This window comes from Scophthalmus maximus, chromosome 1 (assembly GCF_022379125.1).
Source record: "Scophthalmus maximus strain ysfricsl-2021 chromosome 1, ASM2237912v1, whole genome shotgun sequence".
In the NCBI taxonomy this organism is placed as follows: Eukaryota; Metazoa; Chordata; class Actinopteri; order Pleuronectiformes; family Scophthalmidae; genus Scophthalmus; species Scophthalmus maximus.
Genome location: NC_061515.1, coordinates 1,186,739 through 1,208,062, shown reverse-complemented (window position 1 = coordinate 1,208,062; position 21,324 = coordinate 1,186,739). Strand labels below are relative to the sequence as shown.

Genomic DNA, 21,324 nt, shown 5'->3' with positions numbered 1-21,324 from the left:
ATCAGAATCTTTCAGAGTCACCCTTGACAAATCAGGCGATTGAGCATGCATGCCTCAGACTGCTGATAAGGCGAGAGCGGCGTGGCCGTGAATACACGGAGAGTCAGATAACCACCTATGCTCCCAGTCAGGCGCAGGAGCGGAGGTGGGCTTCCCGGAGCCTCCACAAAGGGGATCCAGAGCTGATTACACCGAGACCATACGAGATCATGGAAAGTGCGATGGTTACACGCGATGAATAGCATTGTTGTCCTCTGTGGGGGGCTCGTGTCGCTCTTCTGCTTTTCAATAACCATGTAGCACAGTGTTAAAAACCTCTGTGGTCTCTCCAATGATATCACATTTCTGTGATGACGAGAATGAAATGAAAAGCCTCGGAGGGACGATGCTAACCCTGCACACGCACCCTATATACGGTAATCAGGGAATTCTAACTTGTAAAAATTGTAATAATGTCATTTCATGAAGACGTCATCAAGACGACATTTAACCCGTATGATGAGGAATGATTTGTTAACTGTGGGGAGTGAGTTTTTCACACATTTTTGGTTCACAATAGTCATTTTGATTGTATGATACCTCTAACACAATATGATTATTACCCTATTCAGGGGTGCTCTTTCTGAGCTGAAGATTTGAACATTTAGTGCTGAATGGCAAAGAAGCACCGTCGCTGTTCAGGAGTCTCGCCTATGGGAAGAGCTTTAAAAAATGGCAAATGGCAAAAAAGCAATAGATAAATAGGCCTCTGCATAAGGCACATGGTTCAAAAGGGTTGTACTTAGTCCCTTACTTAATTATTGGTGTGTTCACAGCGTAACATGCAATAAAACAATCAGTGTGCTTGCTATTACAATGGTGGATTTTTCAGGTAGTAAGAGGAAATGCTTCCCTGGAGAGGAAACCTTTTTACTTCAGACCATGTGTGTGTGTAACTAGTGGCTTGTGTTGCTCACCTGCCTGTGGAGCAAATCACTCTCATGATAATGTGCCCGTGAAAGAACAGTGAAATACTGGGGCGCTGGACATTGCAATGTACCAACAATGCAACTGGCCACACTTCATTTTGAGAAGTGCGCTCAGACGGGTGCTATGGTGCATTCTCTGTCTGCACAACATGGCTTCTGGGTGGGAGGATGAGACACTCGTCTGACCATGGGGCCAAATGTGTCATTATATTCATTACAAAACATGGTTAGGGTTCGTGAAGATGTTGGTCTGTGCAAAAGACTGCTCAAGTCAGAGAGTCAGAAGTCACAGCGTCAACATTAACAGTGAATTCAGTGTCTACCGTCACGCAACTACTAACAACATGAAAACAATAGAATATTGTTTAGACATAAAGATCAGAGAGAGAGAGTTTATTAGGCACTGCACCACAGCCTCCAGGGAAATACATTTATTATTTATAGGGAGAGATTTTGACCTGCCTGTTTCTACATAACAAATTTGTCATTGCATGGAAAAAAAAATTGTTACGGGAGGGTGTTTCAACGACCAATCTGTTCCACAATCTTTTTTATGACTGACACGAAGGAGCAAAAACCTGGCCCACGAAGGTGTGTGAGCGAGCGGGGGGGGCTGACGGACAAGGTCACCAGAAGACAGCGATCCCCCAGATCGACTGGCAGGATGGAAAAAAACAAACAACAACTCTGTAAACACATTTAAAATTAATAGGATACTTTGACCATTCTCTCACATTCACAGAATGTGTTTACAGCAAATGTACTGTGTGTATTTGTGGATCAGTTTTCAAGGTTGAGGTCCAACACTGTTATCATGACAACGCTCTTTGTTTGGACACTCGTATGTTTCTTTAGCCAGTTTTTCAGACAGCAGCTGTACCTCAGAGACTCACCGTCACAATGCAGCTGAAATCCAAAGCCACTCACTACATAATGTATAAAGTGTGTCGAACTGATGATGGTTGACTCGACGTTTAATTGTTGATTCCGTGAAAGTTCTAAGTAGTTGTGTGAAATATAACTTCTCTCTTCAAGACATTGATACGCTGCTGCAAGACTTTGGAAGCTGCTTGGTGAGCAGGTCAGAGAATTAGGGTCCGTCCCATTTCCCCTCACTTGGCCTTATCCCTTGGCCCTACTACTCCACCTGAAGTCAACGTCTGACCACCCAACCCTGTTTGATCGCTGTTTGAAGTCGTTCGAAGGGGTAGATGACCCCTACCCCTTTAATCTTCAAAAGAAATGGGACACCCTACCCTACGGAGGGGTAGGACCAAGTGGGGGGAAATGGGACGGACCCTTAGTCTCTCGTTTTTCATCCTGTTCCCTACCAGCTGTCGACATTTCTCAGCTATGATCTCAACCTTACTCTATCCTCAAACCAAAAAGTTGTACAAATTCAACCAAACCTTAATCATATATGTGGCAAATTATGTCACTGTTGAACACAAACAATCACTAAAGACGTTCACTGTACAGTACGTATGAACAGATCTTCAACACCTGACTCTTAAACAAGTAAGCACCTTTGAGCTGAGGAGCTCCGCTGTCAGTTCCTATTCGTGAAAGACCGTGGAAGCCGACTTTTGTGATAAACGACATTACAAATGGTGGTCTACTGATTAATGTGGGCATTACATTGACTATGTTGTTAGTTCATTAACATTTGGCGAACTGAACATGAGCAGCACAGTTTCAGCTTGATTGGTGATGGAACCTTTGCTCATACGCATAACTATGTTTCTGAAAAAAACTAATATATCTATTACCTCAGAAAAAAACAATTACATAGTCAATGACTATAAATCTGTATAAAATTTATTTTTCAGGAATTAATTTCTTGGTTTACTGGCATATTAGTTCTTTAGGTTGCTTTAAAAATGTACAAGGTGTAATAACCCTTTTCAGAGGTCATATACAGTATAGAGCTGACTTTGCTTCAAACTTATGTAAGTTCTGTACTATTTTGTCCCCAACATAGGAATGAGTTTATGTCATCAACAGTGAATACATTCTAATAAGAACACGCTCTTGACACAGCATTCGACTCAGTTTCAATTCTATGCAAAAAGAAAACATGCATTCAAATTCCCAACACGAACTTGGAGTCATCTTCTGATTCAGAGACAGTCGGACAGCCACACCACCACTGTTCAGACATCTCCGCTCCCCGTCTGAACACAACACATTCATTGTTCCCTTTTTGTTCCTCTCTCTGAGCTGTGCGAGCGCAGGTGGGGGAGTGGGAGGGGGTCAGTCAAGTCCTGAGACATCACGTAAGAGCTTACAGCACTGTTGCTTTGCAACCGATTTTCATGGCCAACTGTGCAGAGTCAACACAATAACAAATCAAACTGGAGCCGAGCTCCGACGCCTCGGGGGAATTGGAAAAACAAAAGTGCCCAGTAATCATCCCACTTGTGTGAAACCATACGGCAGACTTGAAGAGGGCGAGACAGTTGTTAGAGATGTAAAACTGTATTTGCTTTATGATTTTCATGGAGAAGAGGATTCATTATATTCAGATTCATGAAACAACTTCCAAGTATTTCCAGTAAAATGCAAGTGCAGTCACTTCATTCATCACAATGATCCTGGTCCCATTTTACGCTCTTTAACTTATTGTAGGAGTAACTTCCTTTAAAGAAAGTATTTGTGACAGGCAATCTAACTTGCTCACACTGTAGTGGAGACGTTGAGTCAACCCACCGTGACGTCACCCATTGGTTTGTAAACTGCAATTTTGAAACCTGAAGTTTCGTGCCATCTTGTTTTTTTGGAAACCAGAAGTAACCATATTTGGAGGAGCAGGGGGCGTGGACGGAACTACCTGTCAGTCACACAGTAACCACACCCCGTTACATACCGTGCTTTATTGTCTATTTTACTCCACATGGAACCATAATTTACTAAATGAGCATCATGTTTTACTGGAGAAGACTTGAAACTGGCGACTGGGGCCATTTAGCGTCATTTTCTAATGGACTTCCAGAAAAACTGACTTCTTTTTGCAACCAGTGGAGTCCCCCCCTACTGGTAATTCTGTCATGGCCGACTTCGTAGCCATATTTTAGCCTCCTCTTCCCCCTTTGAAAATGTGATGCAGATACATTTTAATGACTTGGTTTGTACTTTTGTCAAAGTACATTTTTACACAAGTAATTTCACTTCTAGACGACTTCACTAAAATATCTTTCATCTCTTTGAGTACAACTTCCCGGGACTGTTTGCAGCCCTGGGGACGACATGTAAATGGTAAATGCACTTGTCTAGTCTTGGCAACCGCTCAAGGCTCTTTACACAAGTCACACACACATTCCATTCACACACGGCGCTACTGTACGACGCACTCTTCTTTTACACATCGTTCACACAGCCGCCAGGGGCAACGTGGGATTCAGTGTCTTGCCCAAGGACACTTTGGCATTCAGACATGGAGGAGCTGGGGGGGATGGAATCCTCGACCTTCAGGTTAGCGGACGGCCCATTCTATCTCCCGAGCCACAGCTGTCCCGTGTTTTGACACATTTCCCTGTGGTCAAACTCAACAGAGAAATAACCTTCAACTACTCAGCAATCAATTACGATAACTACTGCTCCCAACATCCACTATGTGTCCCGCTGCACCAGAAAAGACATTTCATCTGTGTGTGTGTGTGTGTGTGTTTATTGCTACTGTTCTTGTGACTATGTCTCAGTTTATGTGCATCTGAGCGCATTTCATTTCAGAAAAACTGAATGAGTAAATACATTGTGGTTAACTTTTGTGCGTACAGCATTTTAGCGCGTGTCCTTGAACTGCTCGCCGCCTGCCAAAGTGTTTTGCATAGTTTTCAAAGGGGCCCTAATCAAAAGGAATCCAGAGAGCGGAAGGGAAATGGCACAGCGTTTTTGTCAGCGCAATACATACAGTGTTGACACGGAACACAAGTGGCTACACAAGGAAGAAGAAAAAAACAATTCCACCTCCGTCTTATTTGTAGCTTTGTCAGCTGAACCTGGAGGAGAGTCCACTGTAACAGATCAGATATGAAAATCTAGCACAGAAACATTATCGCATTCTTTTTTCATTCTTTCTCTACAACTGTGCTGGAATGAAACCTCGACGATCTTTTACAGTGGAACGACGATTAAAAGATGAATAGGACACAGACGGAAATCAAGTGAGAATGAAGGTTTAAAGAAAAGGTTACGTAGGAAAGATATGGACAAATATAAGTTCTATTATTTTGAGTTTGAGCTGAAATATATAAGAAGTAAATAACTGAAAAGGTTGAAATTCAGAGGCTGTGGCGGAAAAAGGACGCAAACAAGAGTGTTGAGACAAAGACAGGAGAGTAACGCTGGGAGCCATGAAACCAAAACTATAGGAGTAAACAAACGTGATTATATTTGTTAAGAATCAGTCGATCTGAATTCATCTGCCTCGACCGTGATGTATGTCATTCGTTGACCCCACGCAAGTAGAAAAAAGCGGAGCACTGGCTGATCACAAAGAGACACAAGTCGGATGAAGTCTGGCGAAAAAACATACATGAAAAATACTTTATTCCACAAAACAATGTACCCACCAGTAACAGAAGTAGTAGTGGTGCTACATTAAGTCACACAAGCAAGGAGCTGTACTGTGCTGACCGTGACTCATCAGACGTGACGTCCTCGCTACACGGAGCCGTGGTCATTCAGTCTCAGCACTGTCACTCCAGCATGAGGCCACAACACCGACAGTCATTACTCCTTCACTCGATTGTATTTAGAAAAATGAACCAAACTGGGAGCGAGCGTGCTCTTGTAGAATCTGAGCGTGTAGTTAAAACTTAGCAGGGAGCTTCTTCCATGGGAAGTAACTCTCATGCTTGCGTCGGTTGCAGTCTAATCCTCATTCATCCTGCAGATTTGATGAATTCTTATTTATTTATCTGTATGTGCTATACTGCTCTGACAAACACCTCTGGTTTGGCTCCTCCCCTCCAAAGCAATGGATCATGGGTAATCTGCGCGCATTCGGGCCTGACGATGAACCGTGAGGTTCACGGCTGTCGCTGCGCAATCAGAGACAACAACGTGAAAACATGACTTCTCAGGGAGAAAGCTGACATGATGATACTCAATGGCCCTTCACAACCGTGGATTATGTATTGATACATTGATAACCATGTGATCGTCAACACTTGGGATCTTATCTTAGAAAACAAAACATTTCTTTTTCCTCCCCCCCTCCGTCCCACCCTGCCTCTCTCCTCTCCCACGTATCAAACACATCATCTCAATGGGCTCGATCTGCCCGGGTTAATCACCACACTGGAGGTGTTCCTCCCATCTGTCTCATTGCTAATGTGAAACGAGTCATGCTTGTACAGCCCGGGGACATGGAGCTCAGTGCCACGGCCGTGTACAAGGGCTCGTCTCTCTGCCTCAGACTCCGACAGACATCACCCTGTTACAGACACACCAACACACACACACACACACACACACACACACACACACACACACACGCACACGCACATACACACCAACACACACACACACACACCAATACACACACACACGCACAAACACACACACCAACACACACACACACACACACACACGCCAACACACACAAACGAACAATGATACTCTCTCACACACACACACACACACACACACACACACACACACAAACAAGCACGCACGCACAGTGACTCTCACACACACGCACACACGCACAAACACACACACACACACACACACACACGCACACGCACACACACACGGTGGGAAAAAAACAGCACCGTCTTTAATAAGATGTGATTTTATTAGCTAACAAGCAAGACACAGCTGCGGTGTGTGTTTGCTTATTAAATGATTCAGTGTTATTGTAGCGGCGGTCCGTGGGGAATGTCCCTGCGAGGAAGATGAGTGAGATGCCTCGATGCTTCAGGGACGATCCCGTGCAGACATTTACATAATTAACCACCATTAGACTTGTATTTTTGCAGCAGAAGTCGATAATTACCCAAACAAAAGGTATTTTGCGATCTTCTCTCCTTGTGTTGAATAGTAATTGTGATCTGAGAGCGAGCTGCTGCACTGAATCAACAAAGAGCAATGATGAGTCGGATCAACACCCTCCCATCCATCATCCCAACAGTGAGTTTTAAACACCTCGGACAGGATCCGTGGACAGAATGTGTTTAGTCGCGGTGAAAGACGAACGCCCCTCTGCTTCCGTCTGGATTCATTAATATTCATGTGTGAGAGCAGATGACTTGAACACGTTACAGGAAGAGAAACCTGTTGGATGATGCGGTACCAGAGACTGTATACCAGCTTCCTCCCACTGTACAAACATTAAGCCAAAATATCTCGATCACGGGGATCGAACCATCGACCTTCTGGCTAGTGGACCACCCTTTCTACCTCCTGAGCCACTGCTGCAAAACAGATGCATAAACATTCCAATAAATGAAAATTTGGTCTCAGACTTTTGGACACTATTGTGAATCTATATATTATAGATATATGAATTTTGGTATTTGGAACATGTTAAAACAAGTGAATTCAAAAGTAAAAGCTTCAATTTGAATTCTCAATTTGGTTCTCTTCAGAAATATTCTTCAAATTTCACTTCAAGTTGGCAAAACATTTTACATAAGTGCCATGAGTTTTCATGCACTCAACGTGCTCTAAAGATGTGTATGAGTCACCTGATAACATTAAAGGAGACATGTAGTACATGAACTACAGATCAAATCTCAGTGGCACTGACTGATTGTGTGATGAATGTTTTGATTTTTTTGAGAAATCAAACTCAGAGCAAAAAGAGTTTTTTCAAAACTTTGCTGGATTAACGTAACATCTTTGATGTGCAGCAGGTATTTGATCCTGCGCTGAGAGGATTAACAAGCAGAACCTTGGCAGGGGGCAAAACCGTCACTGCTGCAAAAAGGGAACAACAGCATCATTGGATGATAGTGAGAAGGAAAGCTCCTGAGTTTCAACATGACCTGGCCAACCAGGACTTATTGGGGTCTTATGGGAGTTTGCAGTCCAAAGACACGCATCTTTGATCAAATTACCACAAATGAATTCTGACCTGCAACAGGCCAGTCAATTCAAGTTTTTCTGGATCTCAAAAACAAATCCACTTTTTGATCTGATGATGGTGATCAAGAGCCTGGGACCTGGACAAACCTATCTATATTAGACTGCTGATAGAAGGTTCAAAAGCACTATTATAGATTCTGCTTGGTACTTACCAATCAATCGTAGTGTTATTGAATACTATTAGAAATGAATGGCGATACGCTGCCATTAAAATCGATACTATACCCTTTTTTATTAGTGCGATACATATTTCCAGAGTGGCGTCGATGTACCTGTACATCCCAGGGTCACGAACATTAAAAACGACTGCATTCGGTCTCATAGTCAGTTGTAACTCACCTTAAAGAAGTTCATGGTGGCGCCGTCCTCTACCACCCCGTATTCTATCTTGGTCTGCTTGGCCAGGTCGTCGGCAGAGTCGATGGGCGACTCCATCCTCTCCACGGTGAGGAAGGCCGCCAGGTTTGCCGTGTAGGAGGAGATGATGATGAGCGTGAAAAACCACCAGATTCCTCCTACAATTCTGGTGGAGAGCGCTTTTGGCATGAGCTCAGATCCTGAACGAGAGGAGCAGAGGGGGAGGGTGAGGTCTGGTCCGGCACTAGATTGGAGAGGGGGCAGCACCCGGGCTAGGCCAGGCCGAGCCAGGCCAGGCCTCAGCATCTGCTGCCTGGATCACACACTCCGACACGGACACACAGAATGGGCAGAGTGGGCAGGCTCGTGGTCGAACCGGTTGATTGGTATCTTAGTTTTACGTTGGTTGTGTGAAGCTCTCTTGTGTGAACCGGACGGTCTGATCTTCAGTTAATCTAAGTGTCTTTCATTTTCACGTTAAACGCCGAATGTACCCAGAGAGAGAAGGAGCACATGTGCGTGGGTGGAATGATCAGTGAGGTCAGTTGTCCAGGTGAAGGAAGGTGGGCCCGGATTATAGCAGGACCATTCTCCTCAAGCGGCTTAAGAAATCGAAAAGCTGGGATTTTGTTCACCGACTCGGAGGGAAAGCTGACAAAGAGTCGGAGAGATAGGAGGTTAAGAACTCTGCGCCGCACTCCCTTTGTGAGAGTCTCAATCGGCACTCTCACTTTTAATCAAACTTTCTTCCTTTCTCACAGTTTCCCTGAGTGAGCTGTCGAGTAGCAGGAGCAGGGAGAGACATGACGTGATGTGGGCGGGAGGATACATGAGGTTCAACAGAGGCCGACTCTGGTAAGTGATTAAAAACTGAGGAAAAATTAAAAATAACTGTGTTTTCTTTAATGACAGTGACACAATGTCTTCTTGTGAACAGCTGAATGCATTAACAGCTGGAGCCATTGTATTATGCACTTTGTAAATATGCAGTAACAGCCTAGATGATCAGTGAATGTATACAATATCAACAATATATGTTGTTGATATATCTACAACATATATCAACAATATATGTTGTTGATATATCAACATATTTTGATTATTATCAAAATATGTTGATGATAAGATTGTATAGGCAGCGTCTGTGAAACTGTCAGTATATACTGCCACAACACAACACGTAGTAAATGCTGAAGAGCTCCACATCATTTGCCATACAGTAGTCAGTCTTCTCCTGCGCCAAGCAGGTTATGGTTTCAAGGACAGACATTTACATACTCATTCCATCGTGCACTAGCTCAATTTCCAGTTAGACAGAAATGCGCGTTGAAATGCCTTTAAACATACATTTACATTCTGGTACTCGTGCCTGCTCCACCGCTCATTAGACCCGTCAGTGAGGGTTTTTATGGATCGCGTTGCGTTGAGGGTCTTCGACGGCACCAGAACAGCTGTCATAAGTGTCATAACGACGATCACGACTGTAATGGCACTCCTGGGGATTTTTACGGTGCCCAGCCAGTAATTCACCCCACGCATCTGTGACGCGTCGTCCCTGTGATATTTCAATCATCATTGTTAAATGTCTAAAAAAAGATGATCAATGATGATTTATGGCGCTCGTGTGTGACAGCTCACAGGAAAGCAATGGATGGAATGTAGATTTAAAAAAAACATGTTAAAAATCAGGCTTAGAAATAAACCTTTCATCAGAATTTTGCTGATTTCAGAGCAGATTCAAAATAATAATAACCAAAACAAGAGATTAGGTCTTAGTTTTATATTTAATCTTAATATAATTTCACCCATTGCTGACTTTAACAAGTGTCCACTGTGTCTGATGTACAATGTGTAATGTATAACGTCTATTATATTCTTATATATCTTTTATACATACCAGTTTAAACACAGATAATGTCACGGAGTATGCATTTAATATATATGCATTGTTTAAACATCTGGCACCTGCACTTTGTTAGGAGGATTAAATTGCCAATCGCTTTTCATTCAACTCAAACAGATGCTTTTCATTCATGTATTATTTCATCCATTTAATCAACACTGAAAATTTTAGTTCCTCCAATATATTAGTTTTTTTCCATTTTCTTTTTAAACAATATTGATAGTCCGTATGCATTGTCTTGTGTTTTTTAATGTCTTGTATTAATATGTTTGGTGTTAGTCTGGGGCCTTTTATATTCAAATTTTATGAGTCTGATGTGACCCCTTTGAATTTATTGGCATTTAGTAGACGTACACAAAAGACTAGCTAGTTTGTAATATGGTTGGGGGACAAAAGCATAAGCAATGGGAATTAAATAAAGTTTAAGTAATGGTGAAGAAGTGCTTGTGTGACTGAAACATCCCTTGATGGTAAGGGCTCTAATGTCTATGGCCTCACTTAAAAGATGAGTTATTAACTGCTACACGCTCCTAATAGTCTGTTTCAACTCTCATCATTCTCCAGCGGCCGTGGCAAAGTTCCCCAGGACGACCACAAGCCACCCACTTTGCCCATTCTTCAAACCACAACCCCCCAAAAATATGAAAGAAAATAAAGAAAAACATTCACAAACACATGAATCAATGCAAGTCGCAGTGTATTCTGCTTGTTCTGTGTCGGTCCCATCATGGCAGGCCCACTTCAAAACGCAGGTTGGTTCAAAAGTGGAACATATTACCAGTTCCTCTGGGCTCCTCATCCTGTTCCACCTCCGAGAACCAGAACAGAAAGAGAGGAGCGACGCACTCAAGAGGAGCGAGTCCGAAGCCTAACAGAGCCTGGTTGGGGCTGAGTGTCATGTACCCAAGGTAACGTCATGACCGAACAGCACATCCCACAGTTTTCTGGGGGGCGGTGCTAGCCGCCGGGCAGGGGAGCCTCTCTACAGTGTAGTCCAGCACGGTGCCACGCAGACACCGTGTGTTCATCCAGTCTAACCCCTCAGCCACATCTTCTCAACTGGTCAACCCTCCAGATCTGTCCTGCTGCCATTCAAAGAATCCTACATTACACCAGACGTGTCCGGCAGCTCAAGACGTCCCCATGATTCAGAACTAGATCCTCGTGAGTTCTGAGGAGGTTTTATGCCCAATTGTTATTCAATCGTTTGGCCGATTTTTTTTGATGGGGTGAGGTTATAATATTTTTATATAATATCTGCATCTCATGAGACAAATAAATGAAAAATATGTGAAAAAAAGTTAGTTATAATCTTGGTACATTAGTAAGCATGCATTAAAAGTAGATGATAACATGCAGCCAGCCAACAAGAGATAAGTTATCAGCTAAGAAATCCTTCTCTCATTTACCTCTAGTGGTATCTAGTCATGCAGACGACATAAATAGTTAATAATGATTTTCTAATATTTGTATGCATCAGCCTGGACACCATGAGAGGCAAAAGCCAAAATGCTTTTTGCAAAATGATCCGAAAAGTGTGAAAATATTTACACTCAGGGTTTAGCCGCTCCTCGAGGAAATGTATGATTTCTAACACGTGGTTAATGTTGTGAAAGGGTCTATTTTAAACCAAATCATGATCTTTTCCATAAACTAACTGAGATGTTTTGAGCCCTACACACTACACAGTCTATTTGGAAAAAAAATATAAAGAAACTGAGGAAAATATAGGTAAAAACTATCAATACAGATGTTTGGTTTAATATTTAAAGTTAAATCCCACTCTCCTAGGTGGAAGTCCTGTGTTTGACCAGTACAAACTCATTCATATTTGGACTAGACTCATTCTTATTCTTCCTACAGCCTTTCTGCTGAAAGTGACGTCCTGTACGTCATTTATAAACGAAACACGCCTGGTGGAGGTGAAAAAAAAACTCAGGGATTTCATATGGGTTTCCTTTTATTCCCACATGGGTGCAAATAGACACCATTCTTCGCTTTTTTTGTTCGGTTTGGTTATAGCAGTTAGTTCTGTGGGTGCAGACAGGCAGACGTGTATATACCACATGCTTTCCAAGCCCTAACATCACCACTACTTGTTATGAATATGTTTTACTGTCAATTGCTTTTCTGGAGGAAATGCTAATTAAAAAAAACAACAACATATGCAACACATCTCCCATTGTGACAGGCAATTTACACGATACAAGCCATTCCAAGATTTTTCCTTTTTGTTAAACGTTCAGTTTCTTGTTTTTTTTCCTCATCTAAAGATGCCAACTAGTTGAGAAGATATTGCATTAGTTTGGCATAAGGAAACAAAACCAAACAGGCAGGGAAAGCTGCTGAGGTCACATTCTCATTCAATCCCACCCAATCTGATTCAACGCAGGTATTCTGGGTGGGAACACTTACCTGTTCAAATGGCTGTGAATAGGTGGGGGGAAATGTGGGGGGGGGGTTTATGGGGCAGGGATAAGGGAAACATGCACCATCCCCATTCACTGGCCACATCACTCGGATCCCATTCAGTCCAACCTGCTGGACACTACCAGTGAAGCGTCTAGCTACATGCACAGAGGCCCCCATGCAGGGTCACGGGCCTGGTCAAAGGGCAAAGTTGACCCCCAGCAAAAAAGTGGGACTTGTGCTAGAAAAAGGGGGCAGGCAGAGGCGTCTACCTTGCTGCATGAGAGCTCCAACTCCGAACCAGAAACTATTTAGCAGGGTGAAATTGTTTTCCACTACATCCGAGTCGGGGTTGCACGGGTGGGGGTTATACCACTCGTAGGGACTAAACCTGTGACAGTTAACAGAGAACATAAAAAAAATATTTATAGTTTTTACTGCAGTTGCACAAAGACACAGAAGTGCACAATAAAAAAGCGTCCGAGGGTGGTCGTCCTACCTGGGGAGACGGGGAGAGAAAACACAGTTTAGTTAGTCATGTCCAGAGGTGAGACACTGTAAGAAGATCACTTTCCCTTTGTGTACACACAGAATGCTCTTCTGTGGAACGCGTTAGTCAATTAAGAGTTCATGACATGAATTATAAGATGATGATTATGATTGTTTTTTTACTGAACATCCTAGAGAATAGGAATGACTACTCATCTCAATATCTCTAGTGTGTTGTTCCAATTTGGATAACATACAACATGTGGGGAGTGGGCTCAAATAAAACACCACTCGTAATCCAACGGCGGCTCCTCGTGTGGGCGTGCTCGTATCAAAGACAGCTCCCCTCAGTAATTTAATAGATGGCGTCTGGAAATAACTTCCATTGTCGGGCCGAGAAAAGAAACTAATAATCCCTATAATCTCGGAGAAGCATTAATATGCAGCAGATCAAAAGGCTCATTCCCACCGTGCCCACGCGAGGCCTCAGCACTCCCCCGCTCGCTCTCCACGCACTCGTCGAGCGGAGAGAGTTTTCATTTATTCACGTTAAATAAAAGTGACATTGCATTAGTAAAGGTTGATTGGTCTACAATTAGGCATCCTGACCTGATTTGGTTTGTGCCGGAGTGGAGTGGAGTGTGGGGGGGGGGCTCTGTCTTGACTCGAGCTGTTTAACAGACACCACGGTTCCACTAATCAAATTGCAATGCATGATGTAGACTTGTCTCAGCATGGGCCTTTTTTTAATTATCTGTGCCTGGAAGTCAAGAATGATCACCTTCAGTTGACGTAACATCTGCGTGGAGGACAATACAGATGGAGCCGCTACACCGCTGCACTTTTAAGAAATTGATCCATTGTCCTCTGGGTAGTGTACAGTGCGACTGCGTTGCGTACTGTAACACACGACTCCATATGAAGATGTATGGCGGTATCGACAAAATGACAGCATCATATAACTGCACGTTGTCATTGACTAATGGGCTTTGCCATTGTAATGTGGTTAGTGGCGTTCCTTTGTCACCCCTGTGATCATCGGGAGGATGTTGTGCGGTGTCGCTCGAGGACCTGGGAAGGTCCCACGACTTCGGCCTGAAGAAGAACCCTTGGCCTTGAATCATCCATCTGCTCACTCAATTTGCCCCAGATTTGCTTGCTTGTCAATTTGCGGCGGCAAATTGAGTTCAACCGAACAGCCGCCTCGCCGTGGCGTGTGAGACTGTGACCCAATCCCTCGCACAGAGCTCTCTGAATACGTCCCCCCGCCCCGATCATGTCGCGAAAAGCCAATTACAGCTCACCACGAACATGGATGAGCAAAGACGTCGTCCGAGTCGTGCTGGATCATGGGAGAGAGGCTGCGTGGACCGCTGCTGCTGCTGCTGCTGCTGCTGCTCGGCTCGGGGACGTTACACCAGAGGCGTTTACCGCAGACAGCGCTCTCTCACTGCAGCACTGTGCTCGCTCTGTTTGCTGTCATTTTGATCCAATTACACTGCCCTTACATTATCTCAGGTCATCTGTGCTCCAGAGGCAGAAACTTTGAGCAAGGTCAGCGCAGAGATAAGCATGGGCGAAAAGAAGAAGTGAGGATTTCACCAGCAGTGCAGAAACAATGTGAGTGGTTTCTTTTTAAATCTTTCTCCAAGGGCACGGTCGTCGTGCAGAAAGCTCCATCGAGGATGCACACGATGAGGCCAATGTCAGGGCGGATGAATCAACGCGTCGGAGCGTTGCTCTGCACAGCGCGACTGACTTGTGCGTCCACATGAACTTTTTGATACATTTCTTTTATAATTGTGCAGTCAGTTAACTTCTGATGACCATTTTCCAAAGCATGTTGTGGTGTGTTTTATCATATTATTGACTTTAAATCGTTTCCTTCCAAATGCTGCTGCTACAGTCTAAACAGAGATAATTGAACAATGACCATCTTGGGTCTGGCTGTCTTTGTGACCCTTCACTGCCTCTGAAGTAATCAGGCAGTTTGATTACTTGATTGATTACTTGGAAATTTAATAGGAAAAATAAGGTTTGTAGCCAATTTAGCTGGAACAGAAAACCACAGATACAGACTGAAAGCTGCTTCTTACCTGACAGTGTGATAAACCTCACTTATTTTTTTAAATGTACTTATTTGCTCAATAAATCATTTCTTTTCAAGCCCCAATTTGATTAGAATTATTTGTTTGTGCCTTTTAATATGAGCACATACTAACCAAAGGGTTTTTCATTCAAAACTGACAACAGACAGATCTGACTTTCATATGAGGAAAGAAAGACTAAGTAAAATAGTTTTTTAGAAATAAATATTCTTAATTTTGTGCAAGACAGACGAGAATTTTTTGTCAGTGCTAATTATTACGGGAGAGAAGATACATTCTGCCCCAACGCTCCGATCAATGACTGTCACTAAGCTCTGCCTCTGATGCTCACTTGTCAAAATAGAATTCGCTCCGTGTGAACGTTGTGGGGAATCTGCTAATGCGCAGGCTTCAGCAGAGGCGTGATGCGCCGCTCAGTGTGCATTTCAGCCGTTTCATCAGCTGCCAGAAGCGGCGGCGCTGCTCTGTGTTGTCATCAGGGGGAACATAAAGGCGACGTTAACGTCAGTAACTGGATGCAGCAGGCGCCGGCGCAGCAGAGTGATCGTGTGGTTACAACTGTGGAAGAGGAGGCCAACACATGGCAGGAAGAAGAAGCTGCTCTGACTCTGTAGCATCGCGTACGTCAGTCTCTCACTCGTCAGTCACACGCTGCAGCACAGACACAAGCATACATAGATATAATGTGCACACACACACACACACACACACACACACACACACACACACACACACACACACACACACACACACACACACACACACACACACACACACACACACACACACACACACACACACACACACACACACACACACACACACACACACACAAAGACCTTGTGGTGTTGTTGGTGTTGTCTGTCAAATGAAGCACTAAACAGTTTGCTCTCACAAACCTCTGTGAAATGAGAGTGACTCCTCGTTGTACAAACAACACATGTGAACAGAAAGGAAGAGAAATGACTCTCCTCCACCGTGGCAGGGTTACGCCGAGGACGCACGACACCTCGGGCTTTTCGTGAATCTGAAAGAAACCTGGATGTGTAGAACTGTATAGTTTTCATGCAGATGCTCGGAAACAACCTGCAGTGTCTTATGTTGTGTGTACGGGTCATGAATATGTTCAGCCACATCAAACCCTAATCCTAACTCTAACCCCACATCTGTTGGCTGGTTCTTGTGCCTAAACCAGTACCAGGAAACAGATGAAGACAAGTATTTAACTGGGATGTTAAATATGTTGGGAAGTAACTATTCTTGCCATAAGAGCCTCAGATATGCTTTTGTTGGAAATGAGAAATGTAATTTCTTTTGAGTTGTTACAGGGGCTGAGTTATCTTTTTTATTAAGGTGTGTGGATTATCCACACTGAGGGGGGGTCGCTCTTTATGGAACTTTTTTTTGTGAGTGATGAACTAAACTCCATTTCTCTCCCATTGTACTGGAATAAATACTGAGCAAATGAAACTATCTGCATGGCTACAATCCACAGCCAGAGTAAGACGATATTTCATATTTGACATGTACACTACTGACTGCACAAGCCATTATTAGAATAACCTTATGCCTGACTGTACATTTTATATATATATATATATATATATATATATGAATATTTGAGACTATCCATCATAAAAAAAGGACCACGGTCGTTTGTTCAAGCAGCTTATTACGACCTATGTGGTCGTTTTATAGACCGCAGACCGTGTTCATAACGACCTCTGGACGTCAGCTGCAAACCTGGTACACTATTGAAATAGATCTGCTTATATTCCGTAATGTAATTGTGCTGATTCTCTACCATGGCACCCTAACCCTTATCTTCACAGTAGAGGAGTTAAATTTAGGAATCGGTCGATTTGTTCGTATTAGAGCGAATGAAACACACACGACGTCGTTCATCGTACGCGTTGGAGGACTTGTGGAAACAAATACATAATTGTTACGTAACTCTCTCACAGTGGAGAAACGCAATCCCCTCGTTTTCTGTTCGCCGTACATTATCTGTCATTTGGACTCTTCTCATTTCACGACACTTTGTGAGAGCGCCATGTGCGTCTACACTCGACAGCAGAAACATGCGACTGTAGCCCAGCATGCATCTGTGTTGTACAGGAGGAGAGAAGGAATAGAGTGAGGGGGGAATTTACACACTTACCCAAACACTTACGTATAGTGACACTAAATACAGTTAGGTGCATATTCTGAGCCAACTTAGATGACAGTTGCCGCTTTTTATTCTCTTGTGTGATCATATCGCCAGTAACACCAGAAAAACACGCGCGTTGACGGTAAAACTGTCGGGGTCGGCGGCCGCGAGCGAGCCGAAGTGTCCCAAAAGTTTTAGAGTCAACACAAACCTTTTCTCTCTCTCCTTTTTTCTTTTCTTTCCCCATGCTTCAAAACAGCCGCCACAAGAAAGAGCCACTAGATCAAGTGTGCGAGTCTCTGGCCTGGTTTCGTTACCTGAAGGGATTTGTCCGAGCGAAGACGTTGAAAGGAAAAGACAACCAGGACAAACAAGCCAACGTGTTGGATCATTTCACCGGCCAAAGTGTTTCTGGATGTCGGCTGCATCAACCACCTAACTGTAGAGTAGGTGGACACGGAAGCAATGATATCGTACCGAGCTACTTTCATCCCATTATATACCAACCTGTCCATAAAAGATTTCTTATTTGAGGCTTTTTTAAGGTCACATTTCGTCTCAGTGACACCAACACAGCAAAGAAGCAGAAGCTAGAAGCAGAGTAATGCATGTTGACCGTTGGTTCCTATTACAAACCCCTACAAGGCTCAATGCTCTGCCCCGTACTTCTGTAACGCTGCATCCACCAATCAGAAAAGCCTTCATATAAAACAAAAGGTTCTCAATCTGATTACTGAGTAAAATAACATCGGCTCAACTCCAAATAAGTTCCAGCTCCCTGGAAAACCTTCATGAACGTTCACAACAAGCATGTTGGCTGCAGTGTATTAAAGCTCCGCAGCGCACTCCCTCCGCAAGGTCTCAGTTTCTCTTGAACCGGGTCGGCACCTGATAATCCGCAGCGAGAGACCTGAACCTGCAGGTCGGAGAAACACTTAGAGGACTCTGGTGCGGCCCTTCAAGAGTCAAAATAAGGTTTTAGGGGGAGAACGACTCATGTTGACATTTGGTACACGACGATCGTCTGGACAGACACATCTCCATGGACACCAGAGACAGTTAGCCATGACAAAAAGACTACAGTTAATATTGTCATCCTAAGCAAAGGTTTCAAACAGGCTCGAAGCAGATTCCACTTTTCTAAGCAACGCGTCTAATCTGGTCCGGTGCCTAGCTGACAGTGTTTTTACTATTAATTGGAGACTGGGAACCAAAATAAGCGATAGACCGTATCTCTGAGTCGCAGCTGTGTTTGAAACACGGTGAAGCGGGCGGAGGGGAAAAAAAGAGAGGAGAAAAGATATGAACTCTGAGACACTGTGGACAGCGAGGGGGGAGAGGTGGGAGAGGGGGCAGCAGCCGTTCACATTGAGCTCGACACATACGTTCACACACACATATATATCCAAACGAGTGCACAGCCTCTCTGCCGCTCTCTCAGACACATGCAGTCCAGCCTGAAACGGCTGACGGGTCCTAGTGTACAACTCCTTCGTCTAAGCTCTGTGTTCCTGTGTATGTCTGTCCGATAGCAATCTGAGGAGAAGAAGGCCAGGAGTGGCCTGGCAGCCACGCTGAGTCGGAGACAGGGTCACCGGAGACATGTGTAGATTGATTCTTTATCAATGCCTGGTGGTGGAAACATCCCCGTGATCCTTTTATGGTTAACATTAAACATATTAAAGGGCAATGACGTTGTGTCTGAGCGTTGATACATCACCATTGATTATTAGTGCTTTGTGCTCAGGACGCAGATCCCGTACACACACATATCAGCCTGTTGTTAGTCATGTGAGGTCGAGCATGATGTCTCAATGTGTGTGAGTGTGTGTGGAGCTGTGTTCGCTGGGAGTGACATGTTACCTGGCTATGACAAACAGCACACAACTGACACCCAAGTAAGCCAGCAGAATATACATCCAGATATCGGGCGAGAGCGGGTTGAGGAAGGAGAAGACCCCAGGGTTGGTCCCGTTGGGCTTGCGGTACAGTATACTTATACCGAGCGTCATGAAGGGCTTGGAGAAGTCGATAACCTTCTCGCGAGCGTACGTGATGGCGAGGGGAGCCACTGCCAGGTCAGCTCTCTGTCAACGTCAAACATGGGAAAGGGAAAAGGGATGGGGCCGTTAGTCACGATGAACAGGAAGCATTTAGAGGCAATCAAATTAAGAAAACAGGATCTTAACACACAAAACACAGTCTGTCCGAAGGCACTTAGCGCGCACCCCCCCCAGCTGCTGAACCACCACTAAACCCTTTTCCTCCCTGAAGCCTAAATCAAAGCATGAATTTATTTTCTTTACCTACTCTGTCCTTTTGTCAGGGTGGCTTGACCCTCTAAGTCACAGTGGTGTACTTGCTCCAATGTACCAGGAGGTGTGGAGACATGTGGGTCAGGCCGCCAGTCCTTTGGAGGACCAGCACAAAGAGTTACCTGGTAATACCAGGTAATAGCTTTCAAAAACAAAACTCAAAAGTCCAAATGTAGAGTAGTTTCGTTAATGTCCGATACGTACCGTCCAACGACATGCAGTTTTAAGATCCTTGAGGTGTTCGGTTCTGAGCTCTCTCGTTGCATTTCCACTATATTTTACAAACCATAACACTTTTGGATTAAACGCCATAAAAAAGATGAAGACGTACTGCATCATTTTTATGTATTGTTTGGTACTGGAATAAATGGTTTTGTTTCAGACAACAGTGTAAGTGGTGCTATTATTTTTTATTGATTTTCCTTCACATTTACATAAAAATGAGATCCATTCATCTCAAGGTTCGGCTGGGGTCTGCCGGTCAGCGGCTCGGAAAGAAAAACCCTGTGCCTTGAACAACTTCGTTCATGAATTCCCCCTTTCCACAAACACAGATAGTAATTTGGAAATCACCGATTTTGTGTTCCCTTTTAAAAATGAAATAAAAATCTGCAGCGAGGTCAAGTGGTTCATTTCTCAAAGACACTTCCTTCTTGTCTTAAATATCGGAGGAAGAGTTGACTGAGCTCAGTGCTTCGCAGATGTGATACATGAAAAGTGCTGCTGATATCAGGCACCGCTGAATCTATCTGCTCTACTCAGACACGATCCTACACGGCGCGGATACATCAGGATGGGTTTCCTCTGCTCGGAGCATTAGACAAGCCCAAAGATCATTTTGTTAAACTCTTTCTGACAGAATGTTTCCAACTCGTTCAGCGCCGTTCAGCATCTCCTCCTCAGCTGAACTTCTCCCCGAGTCCACGCTCGCCATGTCTTCTGCAATAACCATCCGTCTAAGTCGAGCCTGTCTGAGCCAGAAGTGGGACAAAAGAGCCCCAGTGCTGAACATCATCTCGCTGGGGACTGGGCCCCTCACCCATGAAAAGACTGTCACGACAGCCAATCACCGCACTGATCAGGAGCAGAAGCAGAAGACAGGTCTTGACCCCTCGCGTCTAATGGGGTCAGATATTGACTATTGGGCGTAGAGGAGCCGCTGCTTTTCTGCCCATGGAGTTTATCCTAACTGGGACTTTGTCGGGTGCAATGATCTACACTGTGAGCAGATCGTGTGTGTGTGTGTGTGTGTGTGTGTGTGTGTGTGTGTTTTAATAAGCTCTGTAGAGGAAACAACTCACAACAGAATCTATGCTTGCCTCGCATCACTGTCCTCTCAAATGATGCTAGTTGTTTTCACCCTCTTCCTCTTTCTCTTCCTCTTCCTCTTCCTCTTTCTTTTCCTTGTATCGCGTCTCAGTATTTTTTTGCCTCTCCTCATTCCATCTGATTTCTTTGGCCATTTCCGATCATGAAATGGCCTTTTATACCATTTAAAACCAGTCATGAAGCGGATTTTGTAACTAGTAAT

The 21,324-nt window shown here is 44.0% G+C and overlaps 1 protein-coding gene across 4 annotated transcripts in view; it reads right to left on the bottom strand.

Annotated features, from left to right (window-relative positions):
- The window catches only part of grik2 (glutamate receptor, ionotropic, kainate 2), a 165,409-nt gene that overhangs the window by 24,923 nt on the left and 119,162 nt on the right, over positions 1 to 21,324 (bottom strand). For all 4 annotated transcript variants that reach the window (XM_035643546.2, XM_035643553.2, XM_035643563.2 and 1 more), the window contains 3 exons: positions 19,342 to 19,565; positions 13,002 to 13,120; positions 8,400 to 8,617 (listed from right to left, as the gene is read on the bottom strand). In XM_035643546.2, the coding sequence (XP_035499439.1) occupies positions 8,400 to 8,617; positions 13,002 to 13,120; positions 19,342 to 19,565 (561 nt within the window). The remainder of the gene's footprint in view (positions 1 to 8,399; positions 8,618 to 13,001; positions 13,121 to 19,341; positions 19,566 to 21,324) is intronic.